The following is a 26,523-nucleotide window of genomic DNA, read 5'->3' on the forward strand; positions in this document are numbered from 1 at the left end:
CCTAAGGTGGGATAATTCAAATCTTGTCCTTTGGCGTTAAACACTAAAATCTAGAGCCCATTTCAAAGGTGGACTAAATTCCCAGGCTGAAAGTAATGGCTGTGGCTGGTCCTATATGTAAATATCATCAGTACCAGCCAGGCCAGGACCACCACCAGGCAATTGATGATCAGCCATTAAAAGGGAAATGTTTACTTATTCATGGCGACTAGTTTTCAGAAGGGAAGGCAAAGAGGTCTGATTTTAAATGCTGCCTTTTCTTTGCATCCTATGGCCAATCAAGATCATCCACTTCTTCTTGGAGGTGTCAGTAGCCCATTTTTATTTTCCTTTCGCTGTTTTAACCAGCATACTGATAAAGAGAAGAGAGCAGTTGCTATGAGGCACAGAAAAACGTCCTGGCAGCTGAGAGCCCTCCATCTATCAAGGGGAATTTGCAATGTTGCCTCTCTTCAATACTGTATAGATTTGCAGGATTTTGTGAAACACTTAACCAAAATGGAAGGATTTAAAAACAGAATGCAAGATATAGACACAATCATGTTTTTTTAAAAATCAAGATACTTTAGTTTTATTTCAGAATTTTCTAGTCTTAAATTCTTAAGCATGTAGCAGTGATGATCAGCTCTGGATGATACATTTAAAAGGATGATTAGCACACCCAGACAGCTTCACTACATCACAGATGCCTAAGGATCAACGATGCTTCCTGGAATTGAGACACACCACATTAAATTATGGGGAAACAAATACTTATCCAATGAAATAATAATATTCACAGGCTACGCTGAGTTGTAAAATAAGTTCAAGTGTTTGTAACACCAAACAACATTTCAAAGCCTGAACAGGAGGTCTAATAAGATGTTTACTCTTGATTCTAAGAATATCTTGTGAAATGCAGACAATCCTTATGTATATTTCCAAGATGTCGGAAAAATGGTGTCTTGACCTTTTCTTTCTGCTGACCCAATGTCGAATTGATTTGATACTCCCATGTCTTCAAGTTGCAATAAAAAGCCCGGTTCCCTAGCAATCCTGATTCTTTCCTTTCTGCATTTCTGCAGAAGGCAGGGTTGATACTGAACACCCTCCTGGAGCCCCTGGGCTCTGGGTCTTGGAGGTAATTTAGATAAAGCCCCCCAGCTGAGCTGAGGGGAAGGCTGGTAAACAGCTGAGATCTCCCAGGGGAGGAAGAGGGACTGCAAGGAGGGACCCAGCTGCTGCACCTTCTGGAACCAGGGGCCACAGGGTTTTTCCAGGGATTTTTCAAAAACGCAGACTGGGACCCAGAAACACTTCCTGGGTCGGGGAATGTGAAGTTAGAAGTAATATTTGTAACTAATCCCAGGGCCAAGTCTCCCTGGGGGAGCACTTGGCTAGATAGATGGGGGGGGGGTGTATCTCTGCTTTGGGAGCCAAACACTAAGAGTAAAAGCAAATATTTGATGCTGAAGAGCTCTTAAGAGCTGAAGAGTGCCATTTACTTATTTCTACACGTCAGTGTGGGCTTAGGATGTTAAATAGATTAAAAGGCTAAGAGAGGTCAGTTACCCAAGGCAAGACTCTTCTTTTGCTTCTCCTGACTTGTCTTCGGTCCAAAATTGTAAGGCCCTCGCACCCACTCCTGTGGAGGGCCCTTGGGAAACCCAGAGATAGATGCTGCCTCCTCTCCTAGGGGCAGGCGCAGTCAGAGTCCTCACGGTGAGAATTCAAGGACCAGGGAGGAAGGGGCCCAAAAGGCCCCTGCTAAACGTCACCACAACGATGGAATCCTAAGGCTGACGGGGCCTTCAGATGAGCGAGATGGGAGACTCAGAGCAGGGAGGGGGTGAGAGCCAGCCAGGGCCAGAGGTTCACAGGCCGGAGCCCCTTCCACAGCACGAGACCTCGAAGTGCTGGCAGGTCCGAATTTGGGAGTCTCTCCTAAGACTTCTCTACGACTGCCCGCGTCGGCGCCCTCCCTCCGCTTCCAGCTGGGGAAATAGGCTGCCAGGGATTCCAGGCGTCGGGCTCCAGCCAGAGGCCGGTGCACGAGGCCCTGGGCTGCTGCTCTACCTACCCGCTCTCCCGGAAGCCACCGCCTGGGTGCGGGGGCTGGGTGCGCGCCGGGTTTCCTGCCTCCCCCGCCCCTTGCTCGCCCTCTGGCCCCGTCTGCAGGGAGAACAGCCAAATCATTTCAATTTAATCTTATTTAAAAAGACATAACTAATAAATCTATTGCCAGGGCCGCGGAAAGACGGCCAGCAGAGTCGATCTTGCTCCCAATCCCATTCAACCCCATTGAAAACCATGACAACACCGGACAAGCTCCGATTTATCCTGGCGCGTTAAAGCGCATTGTGAGCAGGCGTCAATCACGCATTATTCCGAACTGAACAAATGCAAAATCTTGACTGGAACAAATGCTTCCAACAGGTCCGGGGCGTCGAGCTCCATTTCCCTTTTGTCCGCGGCCTAGCAGTTGGCCAGTATTGGGGTTGCCTCCGCCCGACCACCCAGCGCGCAGCGCAGCCCCGGGCACCTCCGGCACGCTTGGTAGGGATCCTGCTGGGGAGGGTGCGCGGGACTGCGGCCGCCGCGTTCGGAATGGGTTCAAATTCAACCTCTGCGGAGCCCAGGACTTCGAGTGGCGCCATCCAAGTGCAGCGCCCATGAGTGAAATTTAGCAAATACCCAAACCACTAGCTGCAGGAGAGGCCTCAAACAGGGCGCGGTCAGGGCCAGGCCATCGGCCAATAAGACGTATCCATGCCCGCCAGCTCTGAGCCGCCTACACAGATCGTTTTCTGGGTGGTACGGTAAGGGTTGGAAGATTAGGAGACTCTCTAGACCGGCTGGATCATTAGCCTGGCGGGCCCAGTTCCCGAGCCAGGCCCGGCAGCCGTGCTGGGGTATGCAGCTCTGGGAGCTCCCGGCCGGGTCCTGCGCGCTGGCTGCAGCCCACGCCCTGAGACTGCAGTCGAGGCGAAGGGGGCTGAGGCGCACTAGTCTTGCGAGAGCTCCTGGAGACGCCCGGGAGGTCCCACGGTCCTCCTAGGCCGCCCTGAGAACCCCCGCGGTCCAGGGGACCCAGAATGGGCAGGGGCCGGACTTTGCAGAGCTCGGTCACCGAACCGGGACCTGGCAAGCTACAGCGGGCCGTCAGCCGCCTCCGTTTTGCTTGCTTGTGGGACCGGGCATGTAGCTGGGGATTCCGTTGGTCCCCAAACCTTTCGCCAGCGCAGCTGCCAGGCCTCTCCCCGAGCCCTCCGGGAACTTCTCGCCCTGAATCCTTACAGGGCCCCCACCAAAAAGAGAAACGGAGCGCGCCAGAGTTTAACGGCGCTTTGTAAATCACTTTCCGGATCATTGCGGGAAACCAACACTCCAGCAAACAAGCTCGAGGAATAAAGCAAACAGGGAATAAATTCCTGGGTGCCCATAAACCCACCCATGCCGCCTCCACCCCTCCCGGCCCTCCCGCGGGGCCCGGCCCCAAGTCAGCTGGGGAGGAGGAGGAAGCCGGAGCTAGGTCGGGCGGGTGGCGGCCACCGCTCGCCACCCAAGATGTTATTCACTGGTAACAATCCCCATTATCTGTCCCCACTTTGGGCTAATCAGACGGAATCCCTAATGCCGAAGCCTGCTTCCTGCCGCCTCTGGGAGGTAACGGGGCACCGAGGGGCGGGGCGCGGGGCGGGGCGGGGGCGGAGGTGGCACCTTCCGGGCTCGCCCCAGCCGTGGTCCAGCGCTGATTCAGGTACTTAACACCCCGGAGCCCCGGACCTCGGCTTTCAAAGCGGCCCGGGTGGGGAGAGCTGTTTATATAAACAGGGATTCTGCTGTAAATGCGCTAATATCCCCGCGGCCTGCGCATGGCGAGCGCCTCCCACGCCCATCTGTAGGAGCGGCGTCCCCGGCCGCCCCTCGGCCCCCAGTCTGCCCTGCCCCTGCCCCCGCCTCCGTCCCCTCCGCGGCCATGGCCACCTCTGGACGCCTCAGCTTCACCGTGCGCAGCCTCCTGGATCTGCCGGAGCAGGACGCGCAGCACCTGCCTCGGCGGGAACCAGAGCCGCGCGGCCCCCGGCCCACCCCCTGCTCCGCCTGGCTGGAGTCGGAGCGCGGCCACTACCCCTGTGAGTGAGCGGAGGAGTGCGGTGGCGCGGGGGAGGGAGGCGGGCAGAGCCAGGCGCCCGGCCCGTGCGGGACAGGGAAGCCGACATCCCAGCTCCGACTCTGGACTGCCTCAGCTTTGGAACCGGAGGCTGCGGCCTCCTCCAGCCCCTGTCCTGTGCGCCCTGGTCCGCACATCCTGGGAGCAGATCCCTGAGCCTGGCACAAGTGCTCGGGATTGGAGGGTTCCTAGGAGTCATGGTATCTGTAACATTCCTCTGACGTGCCTGAAAACACAGCCTTCTCCAGGCCTCCTTAGACCTTGGCTAAGCTGACTTTCCACCCCCCACTAAGGGCTTTGCAACCCTCGGCCTGGAGGGGGCCAGTGCTGGAGGCCCAGCTCATGGTGAATCGCTCGGCCAGCGCAGCGGCCAGGCCGGACATCTGACATTTTAAGAGGTCCCGGGATGGGTTTTTTTGGGGGTACGACCTCAGGCCTGGTGATGAATGTCACTAAATTCGGAGAGGTAGGTGTCCAGTCGTGAACGCAGGGAAAGACGCGGTCCGGCCCTGAAAGCCGCGTGCGGAGGGGTGCGGGCGCCCTCGGGCCAGCGGCTCCGCGTCCCGGGGGACAGGCGTCTCATCAGTCATGTCTCCTTTGCCGTCCTCAGCCTCGGACGAGAGCAGCCCGGAGACCGGCCCGCCTGACTTGTCGCAGCGGCCGTCCGCCCTGCCCGCGTCTCCGGGTTCAGACGCCGAGAAGAGGAAGAAGCGGCGAGTGCTGTTCTCCAAGGCGCAGACGCTGGAGCTGGAGCGGCGCTTCCGGCAGCAGCGCTACCTGTCGGCGCCCGAGCGCGAGCAGCTGGCGCGCCTGCTGCGCCTCACGCCCACGCAAGTCAAGATCTGGTTCCAGAACCATCGCTACAAACTGAAGCGCGCGCGCGCACCGGGGACCGCCGAGCCGTCCGACCTGGCCGCCTGCGCGGAGCTGCACGGCGCGCCCAGCCTGCTGCGCCGAGTGGTGGTGCCGGTGCTGGTGCGTGACGGGCAGCCGTGCGGCGGCGGCGAGCCAGGCACCGCTGCAGCCCAGGACAAGTGCGGCGCGCCCGGGGCCGCCGCCTGCCCCCTGCCGGGCTACACCGCCTTCGGGCCCGGCTCGGCGCTCGGCCTCTTTCCCGCCTACCAGCACTTAGCGTCCCCAGCCCTAGTCTCCTGGAACTGGTGAGGCCGCCGTGGGGGGCAGTCAGGGCTACCTGCAAACTTTTGGCGCTGCTCCTTGGCCGCAGCAAGGGCCACAGTCCAACATCTGGAGCCCTGGGGGCCGCCTCCGTGCGGGCTGCACCTGCCAGGGCGCCAGGATCCCCTGGTCAGCCCGCAGCAGCCGTGGCCAAAGCCTAGCAGGGACCTCTCGCCCAGCTCTCCCCTTTGCCTTGCCCTGGACCGCCAACCCCAGAGCTAGGTTTTATTGCTCGAGTGTTGTTTGTATATTTTTAAATAGCGGTTTGTATGGGAAGCAACTTATTTTTAAAAGAAATAGAGTATTTTGCCTTTTTGTGGTGCGAGAATCCAATGTGAAAGGTTGGGTGCCCTGAGCGCCTGCGGCTCACTGGCCTGGTGGGAGTTCGAAGCGCTCGCGGGCTACGTTAGAGCCCATCGCCTGCTGACTCTAAGGGCAGATCTCAGTGCCCACCTGGCCTTTGGTGCAGAAGAATGAGGGGAGGGGGGCGCCGAAGCTCCCGGGTCCTCTGGCCTTTCAGACCCCAAAAGTCAACCTTGAAGGTCTCAAGGCAGAATGAGCGCTCCAGCGAGGCCGAGTGCACGCGCCCCGGAGCAGCCCTAGCCGCAGGCTGGCAGTCTCCAGGGCTGGGGCGCCAGGACTCAGGGACTGTGGGGCCCCACGTCTGGCCCGCGAAAGCCTCGGTTAGCTGTGATTTCCGGGCTCCTTGGCCAGGCGCAGCCGCCGGATGGGGTGGGCTGGAGTGAGGGCAACCCAGTGAAGAAATGCAAAGCTGGCTGGGAGCTGCCGCCGGAGGGAGGACTGTCTGAGGGAGACTCGGTGGCCCGCCGCTGGGGCAGGCGCCATGAACCACTCTGGGCCCGGGGATGTAGCGTTCCACCGTTCGCACCTGTAACTGCTCCCGCCTAGGCCTCCAGAGCCCTCGGGCCTCCTGGGCCGTCGGTGACTCTCTCCGAGGTGTGACGACCCCGCTCTCCTGCGCCCACTGCAGGGTGCCAGGTGCAGGTTGGGAGGAAGGGCCCCGGGAGATAGGTAAGGAGTGGGCACCGGGCCTGTTAGGCCTTCTTGTCTGGGAAGGAGAAGGGGGAGGAGGTGGTGTTATCACCTGGGTTTTTTTTTGGGGGGGGTGTAACGGGGTGGGGGGAAGGGGGTAGGGTGTTTGGGTCTCAGCTGCCGGCCACCTTGCCTTCCATATGGATGCGGTTATCTCAGAAGAATCTCGATCCTTAAATCTCCTTTTGTTTTGGGAACTGAAAAGTGCATTGTCAGGCTTGAAAAGGACCTAGACAGAATCCGCACTGTTCCCATTCAGGACTCTGTTTAATCAGTCCCTGGTGACAACGGAGGGGGTGCTGGGCCAGACAATGGTATCTTTTTAAACCTTGTGGCCTTCGGGAGGACAAAGGGCTCGAATTTTATGGGCTTACCACTTCAATTAGAACAGTGCCAGTGTGCATGGGAGATTATCAGATTTGTATCATAAAACCCCTTCCCAATAAATGATTGCTGGGGAGGGAGTCCAACGTTGGAGGACATATATTGAGACCGGCCAGAGCAGATGGGAAGAAAAGGGAGACCAGATACTGGAGAAGGCCTGCTGTGGGTCTCGCCTCTGCGGTCAGCTGTTGGGTGCTTGGCTCTTGCACGCTCTTCCTCCTCCAGGGGTGTTTTCTCTGTGAGTGGGGTAAAGATTTGGACTTGCTTTCTGCCATGGGTGGGCACCAAGACCCCTGGATATTTTGGGGGGGGGGAGTGAAAAAAGGAAGCATTGCCTGTTCAGTTGCCTTTTCTTTTCCTGGAACTCCAGAAAAAAGGGCACCAGGAGGGTGCAAAGCAGACAGGGCTCATGAAATACGACGTCTGCGGGACTAAGGGATTGGCCCATGGAGACAGCCTCTCCTCAGTCCAGTCCATCCTGGTCCTAGGTGTGAGAGCCAAGTTCTAACCGGTGAGATACATTGGCAGCTTCCCAGAGCCTCCGTGGGACCGGGCCCAGCCAGCCAGCTTGTGTCCTGGGCAGGAGGGCAGCCGTTCGTTTGCTGTGAAGAGAACACTAGGGGCAGGACAGATGGTGTTACCTAATCTCCTTTCTTCCTTGTCCTTTAGGCTAAAGTCCTTCCTTTACAGGTGAAAAATCACAGGCCCAGTTGAAAATGCACTCCCATCACCACCAACGCCTTTCAGGAACCCAGCCTGTAGTTCTTCTGTGCATGCCTGTGATAAGCAGGAAGACAAGGGTCCATTTCTTTTCTGAATGGGAAGACCACTTCTAGGTTCTGACAGAAGCTCTACCAGCAGCTGTGAGAATGGTTAGGATTCCCCTCCCCAGACGAAGGTGTTCCAAGTTGGTCACCCATCACCAAAATCCAAAGGCCGATTCAAACTCACACTTTTACAGAAACGTACTGTGTTCCAGGTGTTTTCCTCAGGCAGTTGATCCTGCAGAAATTTTATGCACTGCATTTATAATACTCCGCCTTAAGAAACTGAGGTTCAGTGGATGGGGCTAACGCCTTGCCTAAAGCAGTCTAACCTCAAAGAATGTTACCATTGTCCTCAGTTTAACAGACACCGAGCCACCCCAAAGCTGTCTTTAGGGACAGTGGTAATCTTGATGTGGTTATGTTCACACACACACACACACATCACCACTATCTGAGCTGTTTTAGGGATAGCCTGGAAGGATGAGAGCTCACCCAGAGCACCCACACAACTCAGGGCCACACACAGACTCTGATTACAAATCACAGTAGTTGCTAGTGTTTGCTGATCTCTCCTCTCCCACAGGCAGTATCCTGAGCTCTGTTCCTCAAAGGATTCCTGCGATCCTCAGGACACCTCTTTGGGATGATAGCGCCATCCCCACTTTACAGATGAGGACGCGGAAGGCCAGAGGGTTTGAAAGTAGCTTGTCCAGGGTCCCACAGCTAGTGAGTGAGCAAGAGGGCCTGCACCCGAGCAGGCTGGCTCCAGAGCAGGCACCTTTGACCACATGGCAGGGATTATTTTCCCATTCTTTGTTTATGCCTTATCTCTCCCAGTCTGGAGCCTTCCTCAGAGGTGCTCCTAGGAAAACCTGTTCTTTAGCATCCTTCCGCCTCCCTGTCTCTGTGTCTGTGCCCTCCCCCTCCCCCATCTACCGAACAGATTTGGGGCGCAGCCTTTGTGTTTTCCCGAGGTTGGTGTGTGTGCAGTCTTGTCTAGCTCTCAGTGAAACACAGTTCTTGTCTGCAGGTCACAGTGTTCTGTGACCATCATTCCACCATTCCTCTTCCAGACAACATCTGCTGTTGCTGCTCTCTGGACACCAATCGTGCACTTGTTCCGTGGAGTCACTGCTGGCTCCGATAAGTTCCTCTAAGCGTGGCCCAACCCCCAAACCCGGATCCCGCAGGGCTCTAGGACTTTGGCTTTCCCAGCCCTTTCTCCATTTTTTTTCTCCTTCCCCAGGTCTTCAGTTTTCTCTTTATTATTAAATATCATCCTCTTCACATTTTCTCTTTCTTCTTCCATTGTAAACATTTTCACTTCATCTCACTTAAGTCTCTTGCAGGTGGAGATTGCAATTTTCACTTCAATTTTCCTTCTTTATTGTTCAGAGGATCTTACATCTTAGCACATCTCTTATCTGACCAATTTAGCACTTTAGTATCTTAGATAATGTGCTACTGATGGCTTAGAAGGAAGTTGTTTGAGCCCAGGTTAACCTATACCTTCCCTTCTAACAATGGTGTTGTGATGTTTATTATTCTCTTGCCAAATTGACACAATTAATTTGCCTCCTCTCTCTCTCTGTGCGTGTGTGTCTGTGTGTGTGTGCATGTGTGTGTGTGTGTCACACCGCCGCTAAGTAAAACATTTTTTACTTAGGAATAACTTCCAGACAGGATAGTTACAGGTCCAGTGTAGCTTACTATTTTGTTGACATGTTCATCTGTTCTGAGCGCTTTAATTAGCCAGTCCAGGTAGGCTAATAGTAAACATGAACAACAGTCAGTCCAAGGCGCTTTGGGAATACTGAGAAATCACTGTCAATTTCCGTGCATGTGATTGCCTTAGCTAGCATTCAAACCTGCGTGAGAGGTCGCACCCCTCCAGGGCGCCCGGTTCCCTCCCTCCCGCATCCTCACTGGGGATCCTTTTTATGTCCACAGATTTGAAAGTGCTTTCCCCTAGCTGAGAGCTCTGTCTTGGACGGACCAATACCAATTTCTCTCGTGCACACACACTCTCTCTCTCCTTTCATAGGGACTGGATAGCATATTTCAAAGAATGTGCTAGTGAGGGCAGTGGAGTCTGTACATTAAACCAGAGGCAAAGTGTCCCAAAATCCACTAAAAGGGCCCTTGGCTCCCTCCCCTGAGAGGCCTTTTCCTGTTAGACCTCCCTCTCCCAGCTTCGCCAAGGACAGCGCTTAAGCCACTGTTTCTCTGGTCCTGAAAAGGTTATCAGCTTGGGTTTAAATGGCCTCCAGGGAGGTAAACTCAGTCGGAGGGGCCCTGAATCCTAGCAGGTCGGGTTCTGCCGCAGTCACAGAAGCCTCACTGGGCGACCAGGAGGCTTCCCCCACCCCTTTTTCTAACAACATTGAAATGCAGAGTAAGAGACACAAAACAAGACAAAGGCAACCTGGAGTGGTGAGTAAAGAAACAAGTGCTTTTCAGCGAAGCCGTTTTTACTGCCCACTCGCACTGGGGCTTCAATCACCCGCTGACCAAGTGGGGGAGCCCAATTCCCTGCAGGGAACGCATCGCGTCAAGTTCCAGTTAGCACGTACAGACAGGAGAGGGTTTTCCCATTGCTTATAGCTGTGGCCGAAATACTATCTTAAAGAGGCTAATCATTTTGTGAATGTGGGGCTGTACGGGAGCAGAGGGGACTAACGGAATATTCACCAGGATTTTGTTATCCGAAAGATACTACACGTTTCTTCCCTTTCTTCGCTGAACTGTTGCCGATTGAAAGTTTATGAATACTGAAATACTTCAGGTGCGTCTAATAAGTGAACAGCTGATTTCACAATTACAGTTTAATTATACTGATTCTCTAGCAACACATATAATACACATACAGGTAGGGATGAGGCAGACTTTGGAAATGTTGAGTTCTTTTCTCTTCATGAGAAGAACTCCGATTTGCAATCCTACTTGTCAGACCCATGTAGGATGAATATTTTGTTTTCCTGTAAATAATATTTTCTTTGTAAGATAATAAGGAAAACACAGAAATGTGTAAATAAGTTCTCTTCAATCTAGTTGTTTTCATGATGATATTCAGTTTCTCGCTAATAGAATACTGTCGAAGAAATAGCAGGTAGGGTCGGCATTGTGGTACAGATGAACCCACTGCCTATAACACTAGCATGCCAAATGAATGCTGGTTCAAGTCTGGGCTGCTCCTCTTCCAATCCAACTCTTGCTAATGTGCCTGGGAAAGCAGCAGGAGATGATCCAAGTATTTAGGTCCCTGCCACTCATGTGGGAGACACAGATGGAGTTTCAGGCTCCTGGCTTCCGCCTGGCTCAGTCCCAGCTGTTGCAGCCATTTGGGGAGTGAACTAGAAGATAGAAGATTCTCTCTCTCTGTCTTTCTCCCCCCTGCCTCTCTCTCTGTATTTCTGCTTCTCAAATACATAAAAATAAATCTAAAAAAAGAAATAGGAGACTCAGGTAAACTATTGAAGTGCAAGGGGGAAATCCCATTTGTACCATAGCTTTGGCTTTCTCTTACCATTGACACCATTTGACGCCTCGCCCAACTGAGCTCCAGACTACAGAGGGAGGCTGAGAAAAACTGTGTCTAAACCTAGAGACCTAGGTGTGGGGGATTTGGGCTCCTAGGAAGGCGAGAACTCCAACTTCTTAGCAGCTAATGATGTTGTGGGGCCGCAAGAAGATAGGCAACTTTTCTGATGTTTCTCACTCAGATGTGATAGAGGGCAAGAAAGCAAGTTCTAAAGAGGTGACAGTAGTTCGCAAATTAAAAAGGCAGGAGCGGGTGTTGTGTCCAGAAGGTTAAGCCACACCATGAGATGTCCACATCCCACATTGGAGTGCCTGGTTCGAGTCCTGGCTACTCTGCTTCCCATCGAGCTTCCTGCTAATGTGCCAGGGAGGCAGTGAATGAGGGCCCAGGTACTTGTGTTCTTGCCTCCCTTGTGGGAGGCTGATGGAGTTCCTGGCTCCTGCCTTTGGCCTAGCCCAGCCTTGGCTGTTGTGGGTATTTGAGGAATGAACAAGTGGATGGAAAATATTTCTCTCTCTCTCTTTCTCTCTACCTCTCTGTTATTCTTCTTTTCAAATATTTTAAAAATTGAAAACACATCCTATGGAATGGGAGAAAATATTTGCAAACTATGTATGTGATAAGGGGCTAATATCCAGAATACACAAGAGGTTTACTCATCTCATTAGCAAAAAAATCAAAATAAAAACATTAATTTTTAAATAGGCAAAGGATATGCATAAATGCTTCTTTTAAAAAGATATTTAAATAGACCAACAGTTATATGAAAAGATACTCAATATTATTAATCAACAGAGATGCAAGTCAAAACTATATCGAGGGGAGGACGATGTGGCACAGTAGGTTAAGTCACCACGTGGGACACCCACATCCCATATCAGAGGGCTGGTTCAAGTCCCAGCTGCTCTGCTTTCAATCCAGCTCCCTGCTAATGGCCTGGGAAGGCAGTACTCTGGCCTCTGCTACCTATGTGGCAGGCCTGAATGGAATTCTTGGTTCCTGGCTTCTGCCTAGATCAGCCCTGGCAGTTGTGACCATTTGGGGGTAAACCAGCAGATGGAAGGTTCTCTCTCTCTCTCTTTCTCTGTCACTCTGCCTTTCAAATAAATAAAATAAGTCTTTACCAAAAAAGAACATTGAGATATCACCTCATGCCTTTTAGAATGGCTGTTCCCAAAAAGACAAGTAATTAAGTATTGACAAAAGTGTAGAGGAAAGAGTCCTTGTGCACTGCTGGTGGGAATGTAAATTAACACAGCTGTTATGGAAAACCAGAAGTTCCTCAAAATATTAAAAATAGAAGTAACAGCAAGCCTGTTTCTGAGTGTGTAATAGCCAAAGGAAATGAAATCAGTATCATGAAGAGATATCCGCACCTTCATGTTTATTGCAGCATTGTTCACAATAGCCAAGAGCTGGAAGCAGTTTAAATGTCCATCAACAGATAAACAGATAAGGAAAATATGACACGCACACATATATACACACGTGATGAAATATGATTGCACTGTGGAAAAGAAGGACATTCTGGCCAGTGGGACATCAGGGGAACCTTAAGGACATTACATAAGTGAAATCAGCCAGAGACACACAAACACAATATGAACTCACTTGTATGTGGAGTCTGGGAAAGTCAAAGTAATAGGAGCAGAATAGAATGGGGTCTACCAGGAGATAGGGAAATGTTGGTGAAAGGGTGCAAACTTTGTTGTTACAATGAACAGGCTCTGAGTAAGATGCAGTGTGGGTGGTGATGGGTAATTCCTCATCTACTCCTCCCAGAGTACAAATTAGTAGGAAGGGAGATTGGAAGTGGGGGCGGGACTTCATCCTCCACACTCTGATGTGGGATGCTGACATCCAAGCAGCAACTTAACACACTGTACAAAACCCCTCCATTATTTTTATTCTGGAACTCAGACAAAAGGAATTATCCCCTGCCTATAGGACATTTCAGTCTTACGGCAGAACCATGTGATGCCTCTTAAAGCTTTTGATTGAAATGGGCATGGACCGCTTCTAATACTTAATCAGCTAAAGCAAAGATGTATGATCAAGATTGATATTAACATAGCAGGGAAGGGTAGTGGAGATTTTAATAATAATGTGACCTATGACAAATATGTTCTTAAGTGTTTTAATTTATGGCCAAATATTTTCCATGTTTGCAACATTAATTATTCCTTTCAACTTCCAGAAGAAATATCACAGTATGATAATACTATCAAGGAATACCATAGACTCCAGAAGAATGCAGGAACTCTATCTTTTCCTGTTACTTTGTGCAGTATGTATGTCACACACGCTTGGGGACATTTGAGAGCTGTCACCCAAGAGTGACACCAGTGATCAACATCAGGAATGAGGAAGGGCACTATGTTTAGTTTACCCGCTTGATTTGAAGGCTGTTCCTATGGAAACGATTTGCCATAACACATGGGTAAGGTGATAAAAGCCACTGCAGGGAACTCAATTGTATCCTGTTTATTACTTCTCATCCTAGGGAGTCTGCTTATATTGTAAAATGGGTACCAAAACAAGGCAAGGACTGACAATAGTAATTTGAAATGCCAGAAAATGTTGGTCAATCCAGCTTCCAGATACATCCACAGCATGGCCCTGTATGTTAGCTAACAGAACACACACACCATGCAAAACCTATTTTTAATTTAGGATATTTAGGATCATAATTTATTTAACAAATTCTTAGTTGGTTAATAGTAATAAAATTGTACTGTATATAATACATATATGTACCATGATATAAAATATTAAAATTAACATTCTTATAGGTGTTGTACATCTGCATGTAGATAAATTTCTTTTTTAAAAAAGATTTATTTATGTATTTGAAAGTCAGAGTTACACAGAGAGAGGAGAGGCAGAGAGAGAGACAAAGAGAGAAGAGAGGTCTTCCATCCAATAGTTCACTCCCCAATTGGCCACAATGGCTGGAGCTGCACCAATCCAAAGTCAGGAGCCAGGAGCTTCTTCTGGGTCTCCCGTGTGGGTGCAGGGGCCCAAGGACTTGGGCCATCCTCCACTGCTTTCCCAGGCCATAGCAGAGAGCTGGATCAGAAGAGGAGAAGCCAGGACTAGAACAGGCATCCATATGGGATGCTGGCACTTTAGACCAGAGCGTTAACCGGCTGCACCACAGCGCCAACCCCACGATAAATTTCTAAATATGGGTCATTGGCTGAGTGGTAGGGATGTGCTTAAGACTTTTGGTTTCAATCCATTGGGCCTTTTGCCTTTCACTGTCTCCCTGTCTCTTGATGCCCTTCCTCCTTAGCCAATTTCAACTCCACAGTTAGTCATTACAACTCCCTTGCACATACCATCAGCCCTCTTACCCCCTGTATTTCATTGTACTCATGGAAAAACTATAACTCTTGTCAAATCTAACTCCACTGTGCACCTGCACGCCCACAGCACAATATGACACAACCATGCTGACTCGTTCCACTTAATCTTATAATCACTAACTTCAAATGAGTCCTTAATGTGGTCTTCCTAGATGTCACTGGGACTGCAGCTGGCTTTCTGATCTAGGATACAAGTGACTCCAGCTGCCACTTAATCCATTGCCCTGCAACACCAGCCCCTTATGAGGCTTTCATTTGCCTTCATCTAATGGTGATGAGCATGTTTTCATAAGCTTATTTGCCATCATGTATCTCCTTTGGCGAAATGCTTCTTCAAGCCCTTTGTCAATAAAAAAAATTTCTGCATTACTGAATTATGAGTTCTTTATGTTTTCTGGACAGAAATTCTCAGCACTGGCCCCAGAGTAATTTCAAACTTACAAAACAAAAATTGTGAAGTAGTGAAAAGAATTCCCATATACCCCACACTCATCTTTCTATGATTACTTGATTCCCACCCACCCCCCCCCTTTTAAAGATTAATTGATTTGATTGAAAGGCAGAGTGACACACACAGAGAGGGAGAGACAGATAAACAGTGAGAGAGAGAGAGAAAGGTCTTCCTTCCATTGGTTCACCCCCCAAACAGCCGTTACAGCTGGCGTGCTGCGCCAATCCAAAGCCAGGAACCAGGTGCTTCCTCCTGGTCTCCCTTGTGGGTGCAGGGCCCAAGCACTTGGGCCATCCTCCACTGCACTCCCGGGCCACAACAGAGAGCTGGACTGGAAGAGGGGCAACTGGGACAGAATCTGGGGCCCATATGGGATGCCGACACCGCAGGCAGAGGATTAACCAAGTGAGCCACGGTGCTGGCCCCTGAGTTTTCTATTTTCAACAAGTTTGGATTATTTTTGTCATTATTTCTTCAATTACATTTTTTGTCTTTTCTTCCTTCTCAAGTCTCCTGTCCTTTTGGGACTCCACTTGAATGTGTATGAGACACTTTGACTAGACTGACAACTCACTAAAGTTGTATATTTTCTTTTCAGGTTTTTTTTTCTATGTTTTACATTGGTTAGTTTCTATTGCAACACTGTCAAGTTCTAGTATTATATTTTTTACCTGTGGAATTTTGTTTGGTGTTTTTGTATCTTTCCTCTCTCTCCGTCTTTATGTTTCTCTTGACATCCTCAACCGTATTTCTAAAATGGGTAGTATTTGATTTAAATCCTTGCCTATGAATTCCATAATCTCTGTTTTCTGGATTTGTTTCTATTGTTTTCTTTTTGTTCTTGTTATGGGTAATATTTCTCTGCCCCTCTGAAAGCCTGGTAATTTTTAATTGGATTCAGAACTGTGAAAATTGCTTTATTTGCTACTGGTTTTAATGTGTTTATTTAAAGATTGATGAGCTTCTTTTTGCCTGGAATCTAGTTAAGGTACTTCTGGATCATGTTAATCCTTTTGAGGTTTGATTTAACTTTGTTAGGGTGAGTCCAAAGCAGTCTTTATTTGATTTCATCACTAAGGCATGACCTTTCCTTTTTAAAATGTTTTAATTTTTATTAATATAAAAAGAACAAATTTCATGTATTTCATAGACAAAATTCTAAGAAGATAACCATACTTCCCTCCCTATCTCAATCCCCCTCCTTCATTTTTAAAAAAAGAGTTATTTATTTGAAAGGCAGAGTTACAGAGAGAAAAGGACATACACACAGAGAGAGAGAGAGAGAGAGAAAGAGAAAGAGAGAGAGAGAGAGAGAGAGAGAGATCTTCCATCCACTGATTCACTCCCCAAATGGGTGCAATGGCTGGGGCTAGGCCAGGCCAAAGCCAAGAGCCTGGAACTCCATCCAGGTCTCCCATGTGGGTAGCCAAGGCCCAAGTACTTGGGTCATGTTTTGCTGCTTTCTCACTTACCTTATCAGGGTGATGAACAGGAAGTGGAGCAGCTGGAACTTGAGCCAGTGAAACGGGATACTGGCGTCGCAGACGGCAGCTTAGCCCACTGTGCCACAATGCCGTCGCCCTCCTCCTTTCTTTATTTCCTTTTTTCCTTTAATTTTTCCAATAACATACTTTCAATTTACTTTATAATCACAGGCTTAAGGTTTATGTATTTACTTGAAAGGCAGAGCAACAGAGGGAGAGACGTACATAGACTGATGGAGATATCTTCTAACTGCTGGTTCATTCCCCAAATGGCCACAACAGCTGGGTCTGGGTCTGGCAGAAACCAGGAGCCATTGAAATATGGTTTGTTACCCGTCATTCCTGAGAAGGGGGTGCGCTATGCCACACAAGACCATGTGGGGAGGCACAGGGTCAGGCAAGAGGCAGAAGGAGTGGGATGAAAGCATGGGCAAGAGTCTTTATCGTGTTTTCTTAGGAAGAGATGGGCGAGGCAGGGTGAGTGGCTGATCAGGTTGAGGATTGGGTGGTTTGAATAATTTCAGAGGGCTCTGAACTATTGGGATGACCCCTAACTGTCTAGTACGTAGCCATGGGGTGGCTAGGGCAGACAAATATTGCTCCCTGGAGTGTAAAAGCCAGAGAGAGAAGGTGGCTTGGAGGACAGGCTCTGGACTGGTTGCTCTGGATATGAAAGCTGTCCGTGCCTCTAGGAGTGAGTGAACCCTGGGAGAGTTGAATCCAAGATGTCTGAGCATCATAAAATACAGAAGAACTTTTTAAAAAAAAAAAAAAAACATGATTCATATACAACTACAAAGCAAAGTGGTCCACCTCACAGAAATTTGTCTTCTTCATCAGGGGATGAGGGAGGGGAGATAAAAAGCTGCCTGACGGCTCCGGTGGAGCCATGGGTCCAGAGCCAGTGCAGCCCTGCTCTCTCAGCAGGTTGCTGCTGTCTCCTCCTCCCTTGTTCTGGTTTTCCTTTCCTTTTCTACACAGTAATCATGCTGCGTGATGCGTGTCTGACCATGTTGCTCTTCTGCTTAAGACCTGCAGTGGTTATCCACACTTTGTAGATCAAGTCCATACAACTACTGGTATTTAGTCTTTTTTTTTGCCATAAGTAACTTGCCCAAAATTGTACACCCACCAATTCCCCAGAACACACACACATCCCCTATAATGAGCCATACTGAGATTCCCCAGGCCATCATGCTCTTCTTCCCAGTTCTTCATATTTAGCCCTTCTTGTTCCAACGTCAAAGAGTTCCTGCGACCTTGACTCTAACACACTGCACCAGAAAGGCGTTCCCAGCGGTCCCTCCATCTGGGTCCGCTTCAGTGGAGCCGCTCAGTCCCCATGCTCCCTGCTCGCCCTGCCTGACTCTAACCACACTTCTGGAACTGCCACGAGGACCGGGACCGTGGGAATTCGGTTATCCTCTGTTTTAGCAGCATCAGGTATGGTGCTTGGCACGTGGCAGTCTTTCAGGAAAAACATACAAAGTGCATGTGACTGCACAAAGCAGGGATGCATAGGGGGAGCAGGCCTGAGTGGGATGGCAGTGGGAGTGGAACTGAGTTAGTCCCAGAAGGGGACAGCCAGGCTGAGACATTGGTTTGAGCAGCATGTCTGGCTTCTGATGTTTTCCTCTGGGATGACTGGTGAGGCTGAATTAGAACCAAACTGGCCTCTAGAGGAAGGGGGAAAAGGAAAAAGAATTCTCCTGGAAATGTCTCCTTGATGAGTTTACTTTGGGTCATTTAGTTCTTTATGCTCAAGCCAGTTCGCTTGGTTATGGTGAGTGTTCTGATCTGAAATTGGTTTAAGACGAGGACAGGGATGACAACACTTGACACAAGCTCAGTCCTAAGAAGTCCAGTGTTGTTAAGAAACAACAAAATTCTAATGTGCATTACAAATGACACTGTGTAAATGTTGTGATATTTCTCTTTATTCTCAGCATTAACTACAGGTAACAGCACTGCTGGTTGCCTCTCCATGTCTGAGCATTCTGCAACTGTGGATCCAACCAATTGCAGATTAGAAATATTTTTTAAAATCTGAATCAGCACTGAACACGTACAGACTTTTTTCCTTGCCATTACTCCCCAGATAATACAGTAGAATAACTATCTACACAGCATCTACATTGTAGGAGGTGTGGTAAGTAATCTAGAGGTGATGTAAAGTATACAGAAGGACTGGGTAGGTTTTATGCAAATACCACATCATTTTGAGCTTGAGCAACTGCAGATTTTGGTAACCGTGAGATCCTGCAACCAATCCCCTACAGAGACCCAGGGGCAACTCCATGATAGCTCCAGTTACTGCAACATAAGCCAGATTTTCCCAAAACAGGGAATGAAATTTATAAAAGATTTGAGAAAGAAATATGTGAAAGCTGTAAAGAAACTGTGGTCTAGGAAAGGAAGCTGCTGAGATGTCTACAACGAGACAAAAGATGAGGGGAGGGCGTGGAGGTGCCGAGTAAGCTGTGCTCCACTTTGATTGAGGTCTGGACTGGAGCACCAGCCTGAAATTGCAGCAGAACTAATCAGACAGCAAGGAGAGTGATCATGGAGAATGAGAGCCCCAATTGCCCCTCTCTGTCTCTGTCTCCATCTCTGTCTCTCTCTGTGTGTCTTAGACACACACACACACACACACACACACACCCCAGCATATCAATGTACATTAACTGTCTTTAAAAACAGGCCCTGATTCCAAAAAGAAAATGGGTACCCTAGGCCACTTCCCTAGGTTAATGCCAAACATTAACCACAGATTGTTTTTCTTCTCTCTCTCTCTTTTCAGATGTATTTTATTTATTTGAAAGGCAGAGTTACAGAGAGAGGGAGACAGCAATCTTCTATCTGCTGGTTCACTCCCCTGGTGGCTGCCATGGCCAATGCTGGGCCAGGCTGAAGACCATCCTCTGCTGCTTTCCCAGGTGCATTAGCAGGGAGCTGAACTGGATGTGGAACAGCTAGGACTCCAACTGGCACCCATATAGGATGCCGGCACTACAGGTGATGCATTAACCTGCTGCACCACGACTTAGCAGTTTCTCTTACAGAAAAGGGGACCATACACCTTTTAATTTACTTTGTAAGAACTTTATCAGCATTGTTTTTGCCATGTCAAGCACATGTTTTCAGAAGCTGCAAGGGTCATTGACAACATCAACTGTGTGGGAAACCATGTGCATGCACTCTGGCCAATGTGTTAAGAATACATGGTGGGGGCTGGTGCTATGGCACAGTTGGCTAAGCCTCCACCTATGGTGCTGGCATCCCATATGGGTGTTGATTCAAGACTGGACTGCGGCCAGTGCCGCAGCTCAATAGGCTAATCCTCCACCTGCGGTGCCAGTACCCCAGGTTCTAGTCCCAGTTGGGGCACCAGATTCTGTCCCCAAGGGAAGGCAGTGGAGGATGGCCCAAGTCTTTGGGCCCTGCAACCGCATGAGAGACCAAGAGGAAGTACCTGGCCCCTGACTTTGGATTGTTGCAGTGCGCCAGCTGTAGTGGCCATTTGGGGGGTGAACCAATGGAAGGAAGACCTTTCTCTCTGCCTCTCTCTCTTTCACTGTCTAACTCTGCCTGTCAAAAAAAAAAAAAAAAAAAAAGACTAGACTGCTCCTCTTCCTATACAGCTCTCTGCTATGGCCTGGGAAAGCAGTAGAAGATGGCCCAAGTCCTTGGGCCCCTGCACTTGCATGGGGGACCCTGGAGAAGCTCCTGGCTCCTGGCTTCAGATCAGCCCAGCTCTGGCCATTGTGGCCATCTGGGAAGTGAACCAGTGGGTGGAAGACCTCTTTCTCTGTAATGTTGTCTTTCAAATAAATAAATAAATAAATAAATAAATCTTTTTTTTTTTAAATAAAACAAACTGGTAATGTCCTGTTCAAGATTCTGTGATGCCTGCAGACTCATAGAATGACAAATGCCCTAAACAGCACTCTGGCCTCAGAATCAGCCCTTAAGGCATTCAGATCTGGCTAAAAAGCCCATGGGAGCATTTCAGGCATGGAAAGCCAAGACACTGTGGCAAAAAATGGCCTACAAGAAAGATCTCTGTGAGTGAAATCCAGTGGAAAGAAGGGGCCATCAAAGAAGGAGGTACCTTTCTCTGAAGGGAGGAGAGGACTTCCACTTTGACTATGGCCTTGTCTAAATAATGTCAGAGTTTGTGGACTCAAGAGGCTTCCATAGCCTTGGCAGCTCATGACAAGAGCCTTGGGTGATCACTGACTGTCGCTCCCCCTCTTCGTGGAGGAACGACACAGGACCCTGCGCTGTTCTTTCGTCTGCTCGGCCCTCCCCGGGTTTGCTGCTGGTTCTTCCCGGGTTGGCTACTATCCCTTCCACCTCCGTGGAAGGGCAGTTCCCCCTGGCCACATTCCCCACTTCCACAGGGGAGCAGCACACCGCCGGCCGGCTTTCTCGGGGGCTGCACAGGTGTTCCTTCAGCTAGATGTTCCCCTTAGATGTTCCTGGTGCATGCCGTCTCTCTCCTCCTTTATAGTCCTCCTCCGCCAATCCTAACTCGGCTGCCCACACGCCGAGTACGCTGCTCTCCTCCAATCAGGAGCAAGTCCTACAGTTTATTAGCTGAACTGGAGGCAGCTGTGTAGAAGCTGTTTACTTCTCTCCCAGCGCCATATTGTGGGAGAGCAGATGCATAGAATAAGTCTTAATTCCAGTAACTTAGTCCAGTCCGGATTGCTCCCCACAACTGACATCATAAATAAGTGTCATTTGTTAAGTCAACAACAGGAGTCACTATGCACTTGCTCCCCATGTTGGACCTCTGTCCTTAATTAGGTATACTATGAGAATTAATGGTATAACTAGTATTCAAACAGTGCTTTATACTTTGTGTGTCTGTGTGGGTGCAGCTATTAAAATTTTTACTTAGTATAGAGTTGGTCTTCTGTATATAAAAATAATTAAAAATGAATCTTAATGAAGAATGGGAGCCGGCGCCGCGGCTCAATAGGCTAATCTTCCACCTAGCGGCACTGGCACACCGGGTTCTGGTCCCAGTCGGGGCGCCGGATTCTGTCCCGGTTGCCCCTCTTCCAGGCCAGCTCTCTGCTATGGCCCGGGAGTGCAGTGGAGGATGGCCCAAGTGCTTGGGCCCTGCACCCCATGGGAGACCAGGAGAAGCACCTGGCTCCTGCTATTGGATCAGCGCGGTGCGCAGGCTGCAGTGCACCGGCCGCGGCAGCCATTGGAGGGTGAACCAACAGCAAAGGAAGACCTTTCTCTCTGTCTCTCTCTCTCATTGTCCACTCTGCCTGTAAAAAAAAAAAAAAAAAAAAAAAAAAAAAAGAGTGGGAGGTGGGATGGTTTGTGGGTGGGAAGGCGGGTATGGGGGGAAGAACCACTATCTTCCAAAAGCTGTACTTATGAAATTTATCTTTATTAAATAAAAGCTTTCTATTAAAAAAAAAAAAAGATCTGTGATGCTGATGTGCACAGGGCACACAGTGAGCTAAGTGCCAAGGACGTAGGCTTACTCCTCTGAGAATGGCTGTCTCCTCTGTGCTTCCATACCACAAACTCGCTCTCGCCACTAACTGCATCTGGAGCAGCAAGAAGGTTCTCTAAGCACTGGCAGCCGCAGCTGTCTAGTACGGGATGGGGGCAGGGCAGCAGGGAAAGAAGGGAGGCAGCACGTGGCCACCCTGAAAGGCCCTCAGGGCACCCTCTGTCCTCCCGTGCTGTGAGAAGCCCCCAGCTGCAGGAGGTCTGAATTTCCCATTTCAGTGTTTTACGTCATTTTTCTTACAGGCTACCTTGCTTCCCATTTTATTTCTTCTCACCCTAACTTCTTCCATGCTACTCTCTGAGTCTTTTCACAAATTTTTATTTATTTGAAAGGCATAACAAGAGGGAGAGAGAGAGAGGGAGATGGGTCTTCCATCTGCTGACTCACTCCCCAAATGGCCAGGGCTGGGCCGCCCGAAGCCAGGAGCTAGGAGCTTCTTCCGAGGCAAGGGCCTAGCACTCGGGCCATCTTCTCCTGCTTTCCCAGGCTATTAGCAGGGAGCTGGATTGAAGTGGACCAGCTGGGACACGAACCAGTGCCCATTGCCAGTGTTGTGAGTAGAGGCTTTACTAGCTACGCCACAATGCCAGCCCCCAGTTTTATTTCTTGTTACCACAAGTTTTTCTATTCTACTGAGTCTTTTTACAAATTTTTATTGATTCAAAAGGTGTAACGAGAGAGAGTTATCTCCCATATGCTGGTCCACTCTCCAAATGTCCACAACATCTGGGGCTGGGCCAGGCTGAGATCAGGAGAGCCTGGAACTCAGTCCCCGTCCCTCACATGGGTACAGGGACTCAGATACTGGAGCCAGGATCTGCTACCTCCCAGGCTGAGCGTAGGCAGGAAGCTGGATCAGAAGCAAAGCAGCCAGGCACTCTGATTTGGGATGTGGGCATCCAAGTGACAACTTCATTGCTGCACCACAACCCCTGCCCCCTCACTCTGAGTCTTTCGAACTCGACTTGCTCTCTGGTCATTGGCCTTACCACAGCGCCAATTTTCATATTTGGTTGTTTCATAAATCTTTGTTGGCATGACAGGTTTGAGACAAATGTGCTTGTAAATGATGAAATGTATGGTTTTCACGTATTTAGACATCTACCTATAAATTGTTTTATTTTTAAAATACCAAAGCTATGATTATTGTAGAAACTCAGAAGCATCCATAGAAAAGAGTCCAACAACCAGCTGTTTAAAAAGCTAGGAGACAGCCAGTTGTATTTTTCTGCTGGCAAAAGGAAATGAGACCTTGAGGTTGTTCTGCCCTCTCCTGGTCTCTATGTCTTTAGCAGCTCAGTGAAACTGATGCAAGGGTTAAGTGGGGGAGCAGCCACCCAGTGAAGGTGCAGAGACAGCTGGCCCGAGTCATCAGGAGCTGGCGAGGTGCGGTTTTAGACACGCCTGCACGTTTTCCCTAAGGGCAGATATAAAATCTAAAGGTACTAGAGGGAGAAAAGAAAGGAAAGGAAAAGAACATATTGGTGTGATACTGCTTTATTTAAGGCCTTTAGAACAGTGGATACTTTGAGTACTTTTAGGAAATAAAGTTTTCTAGGGCTGAAATGCAGTTGGATGAAAGGATTTGAACCGTTGTTAGGACAAATCTAACACATCTGGTTCTGCACTCCGCCTCTGTGCTGCGTGCTTCAACCCCTAGAGGGCAGCAAGCCCTCAACGAAAGTCACCCCCGGCCCCATTAGAACCATCGCCACGGCCAGTTACAGTGACTTGAGCTGTTTCTCATTCTCCTTCAAAAAAGACCTTCTAAGATCTCATTAGTTATACTATCGAGAATTTAAGAGAGTATTGTCCATCATTTCTAATGATACCACAGAAGTTTAAGTTATTGAGACCATCAAATAAATAGTATTGACTATCTTAAGAAACCTGGGGAACACTCACCACCTTCACAAAGCAATTCTGCCCAGGACGAAACACCTGCTGGTGTCTCCGAAGGAACTGCTCCTCCGAAAGTGATTTCCTATCACCGCCTCTCCTCCCCATGTCCTCTTCAAACCTCAGAGTGACAAGGCAAGAGCGAGAACTCCCTGTTCTCTTCCATCCCGCCCACCTGCCCCCTTCATCGCCCTTCATTTTTGGTCCACTGAGCACAGGTGTGTTCAAGGCACCTGCGCCTAGGTGCTCAGCTGCTGCTCCTTTCTTCCTGGCATTAACTCTGGCTCTCTCCCACTAACACCTTCATCACCGCCTTATGCACGATGGAGAAGACCTCGGCCTCAGCCGTATCCAGACCACAGATTCCCCCCAAAGACGAAGCAAAGGCCATTGGCTTCAGACAGGACCCCTTTCCCTCTGCCCGCAGGCTCCTGGGGCACCAGCACTGTTTTGAGTTTTACACCTGGGCTTCCTTTCGCTTATTTCCATGTCTGCTCTCTTCAGTAGCCCTAGGGAGGAGCTATCTAAGCTCAACAGCTAATCAGGGCCTCCTGGTTCTAACTTGCAAAACTCAAGAGGAGCCAAGTGCTTCCGCCATGTTCTGGAGAGGCAAGTTGGGACTCCTGGTCACTGTGACACGGATTCATCCTGGAACAAAGGTAACACAGCTTCTTCTGTGGGTGGAGACACTTCAGTGAGGTATCTGCACTAAATCTGGTTTGACTTTTGGATTTTTGATGACTCTTTTTCTCAAAAGAGCTCTGCGTTTACATGGATAAAACAGTTTTCATCTATGGATGGGATGTTGTCAAAACAGGACACTAGAAAGGTTTTTTTTTTTTTTTGAATGAAAAGTAACCTTTCTAATATTGAAAGGCAGTATCCATTAATTCAATCGAAGATTATTTTCATAAGCAATATGTTTGAAAAAATTAGCAAGTAAATGCATAAATAAATTACCTACATTGAAAGCTGTTACTGGCAGGTATGATAACACGTTTCCTGCTAACTAGTTTACATTTCTTTTGAAGTGAATTTCAGGCTGGCAGTGTTTGTGTGACAGATGGTATCCTCACCTGCTTCATTAAGGCCTGTTTAGAATACAGTTCTAATGCAGGTTTTATTCCACGTAAAGCCACCTAGAGATAATTTTAAATGATCATATCGACTAACAAACACGTAATCAAGAAGCTCTTAAAATTTTATTAAAATTCAGGTCTTTCACCATTAGCAAACCTGCTTCATTAACATATTAATAGATAATGTTCCTGCTCATAATTAGCGTGTATTTTCTTTGCATCATTGTAGTTGAAAGAATTCAGGTGGGATTTGATAAAAAGTTTTTTTTTTGTTTTTAAATTTCTGCCAACAAAGCACCTGGGAGACCAACTGAAGCTACTGGCCGTCGCCATTTCCATTTTAATCACCTGCCTCCCATTCCCCCAGTTTCTTCTTCTTAACTCCGCTTTATCATCTGGGTCCCCATATTCAGTCCACTGTGAATTGCAGACATGGAAGCAATGAACTCCACCCAAATGGAGGAGAATGCGGCCCCTCTCTGCAGGATGAAGGTACCTGGGAGAGAACGCCTGAGCGTTTCCAGCTAGAGTTCAGAAAAGCTGGAACATGACACCTTAACAAGAGGCTCATCTTTTTCTCTAAAAGAATCATTTTAAAACCCACTTGTCCAAAATGTGAGTGTACAGAGCAGAGTATATAGTCCGTGTCCAGATTTCTAGAAAATAGAATAGTGGTAATCCCTTTCAAGGGATGGTATCTTACCAACAGGGGAAGTTCAGGGGCTGCCTGGGGAGGTGGAGATGGCGGTTATTGTGTTAATGACCACAAAATTCAACCTATAATCGAGGTCCTTGGAATACAGACACTGTGCTTTTTTTTTTTTTTTTTAAGATTTATTAATTTAACGAGTTACAGAGAGGGAAGGAGAGACAGAGACAGATAGAGAGGTTTCTATCCACTGGTTCACTCCCCAGATGGCTACAATGGCCAGGACTGGGCCAGGCCAAAGCCAGGAGCCAGAGACTTTTCTGGGTCTCCCATGTGGGTGCAGAGACCCAAGGAACTGGGCCATCCTCTGCTGCTTTCCCAGGAAGTTGGATCTGAAGTGGAGCAGCAGGGACTTGAACTTGTACCCATATGGGATGCCAGTGCTGCAGATAGTGGTTTAACCCCCTGTGCCACAATGCTGGCCCCCCCACTGTGCCTTTTTAAAAACTATTCTCACTGAAGTGATATAATAGTTTGACATAGCAATACATAATGGATTAGCATTATACATTAAGCTGACAGTTTCAAGTAAACAGAAAAATATTTATACTAAAAATGCAATTATCTTTAACATTCTTTGAAAAATATTTATTCAATTTTAATTTTTTTTAATTGAAAGAGTGACACAGAGTAACCGAGAGAAATCTTTTGTCCACTGCTTCACTCCCCAAATGCCCGCAAGGCTGATGCTGGCCAGACCAAAGCCAAGGGCCAGGAACTCCATCCAGGTCTCCCACATAGGTGACAGGGATTTAAGTTCCTGAGTCATCATCTGCTGCCTCCCAGGTGCGTTAGAAGAAGAGGCAGAGGAGGGACTCGGTCCCAGGCGCTCCAGTATGGGATGTGGGCTTCCCAGGCCAAGGCTGAACCAACCTGTTGCACCCCAGTGCCCATCCAGCATTATCTTCTTTTTTTTC

The 26,523-nt window shown here is 48.8% G+C and overlaps 1 protein-coding gene across 1 annotated transcript; it reads left to right on the forward strand.

Moving 5' to 3' along the window:
* The first annotated feature begins 1,416 nt into the window (after positions 1-1,416).
* NKX2-8 (NK2 homeobox 8) lies at positions 1,417-6,054 on the forward strand. Its single transcript, XM_002718148.6, has 2 exons — positions 1,417-4,115; positions 4,764-6,054. Exons 1-2 carry the CDS (start codon positions 3,959-3,961, stop codon positions 5,315-5,317), a joined length of 711 nt encoding a protein of 236 aa, XP_002718194.1. The 5' UTR covers positions 1,417-3,958; the 3' UTR covers positions 5,318-6,054.
* The last annotated feature ends 20,469 nt before the right edge of the window (positions 6,055-26,523 follow it).

The sequence above is a fragment of the Oryctolagus cuniculus genome, chromosome 12 (assembly GCF_051225735.1).
Source record: "Oryctolagus cuniculus isolate XC-2025 breed Fujian yellow rabbit chromosome 12, ASM5122573v1, whole genome shotgun sequence".
NCBI classification, from domain to species: Eukaryota; Metazoa; Chordata; class Mammalia; order Lagomorpha; family Leporidae; genus Oryctolagus; species Oryctolagus cuniculus.

Bases quoted from the DNA above. Each gene is read 5' to 3' on its own strand.
- NKX2-8 (XM_002718148.6), top strand. From the start codon at position 3,959: ATGGCCACCTCTGGACGCCTCAGCTTCACCGTGCGCAGCCTCCTGGAT. The intron at 4,116-4,763 runs GTGAGTGAGCGG...TGCCGTCCTCAG, and splicing joins GGAGCGCGGCCACTACCCCT to CCTCGGACGAGAGCAGCCCG.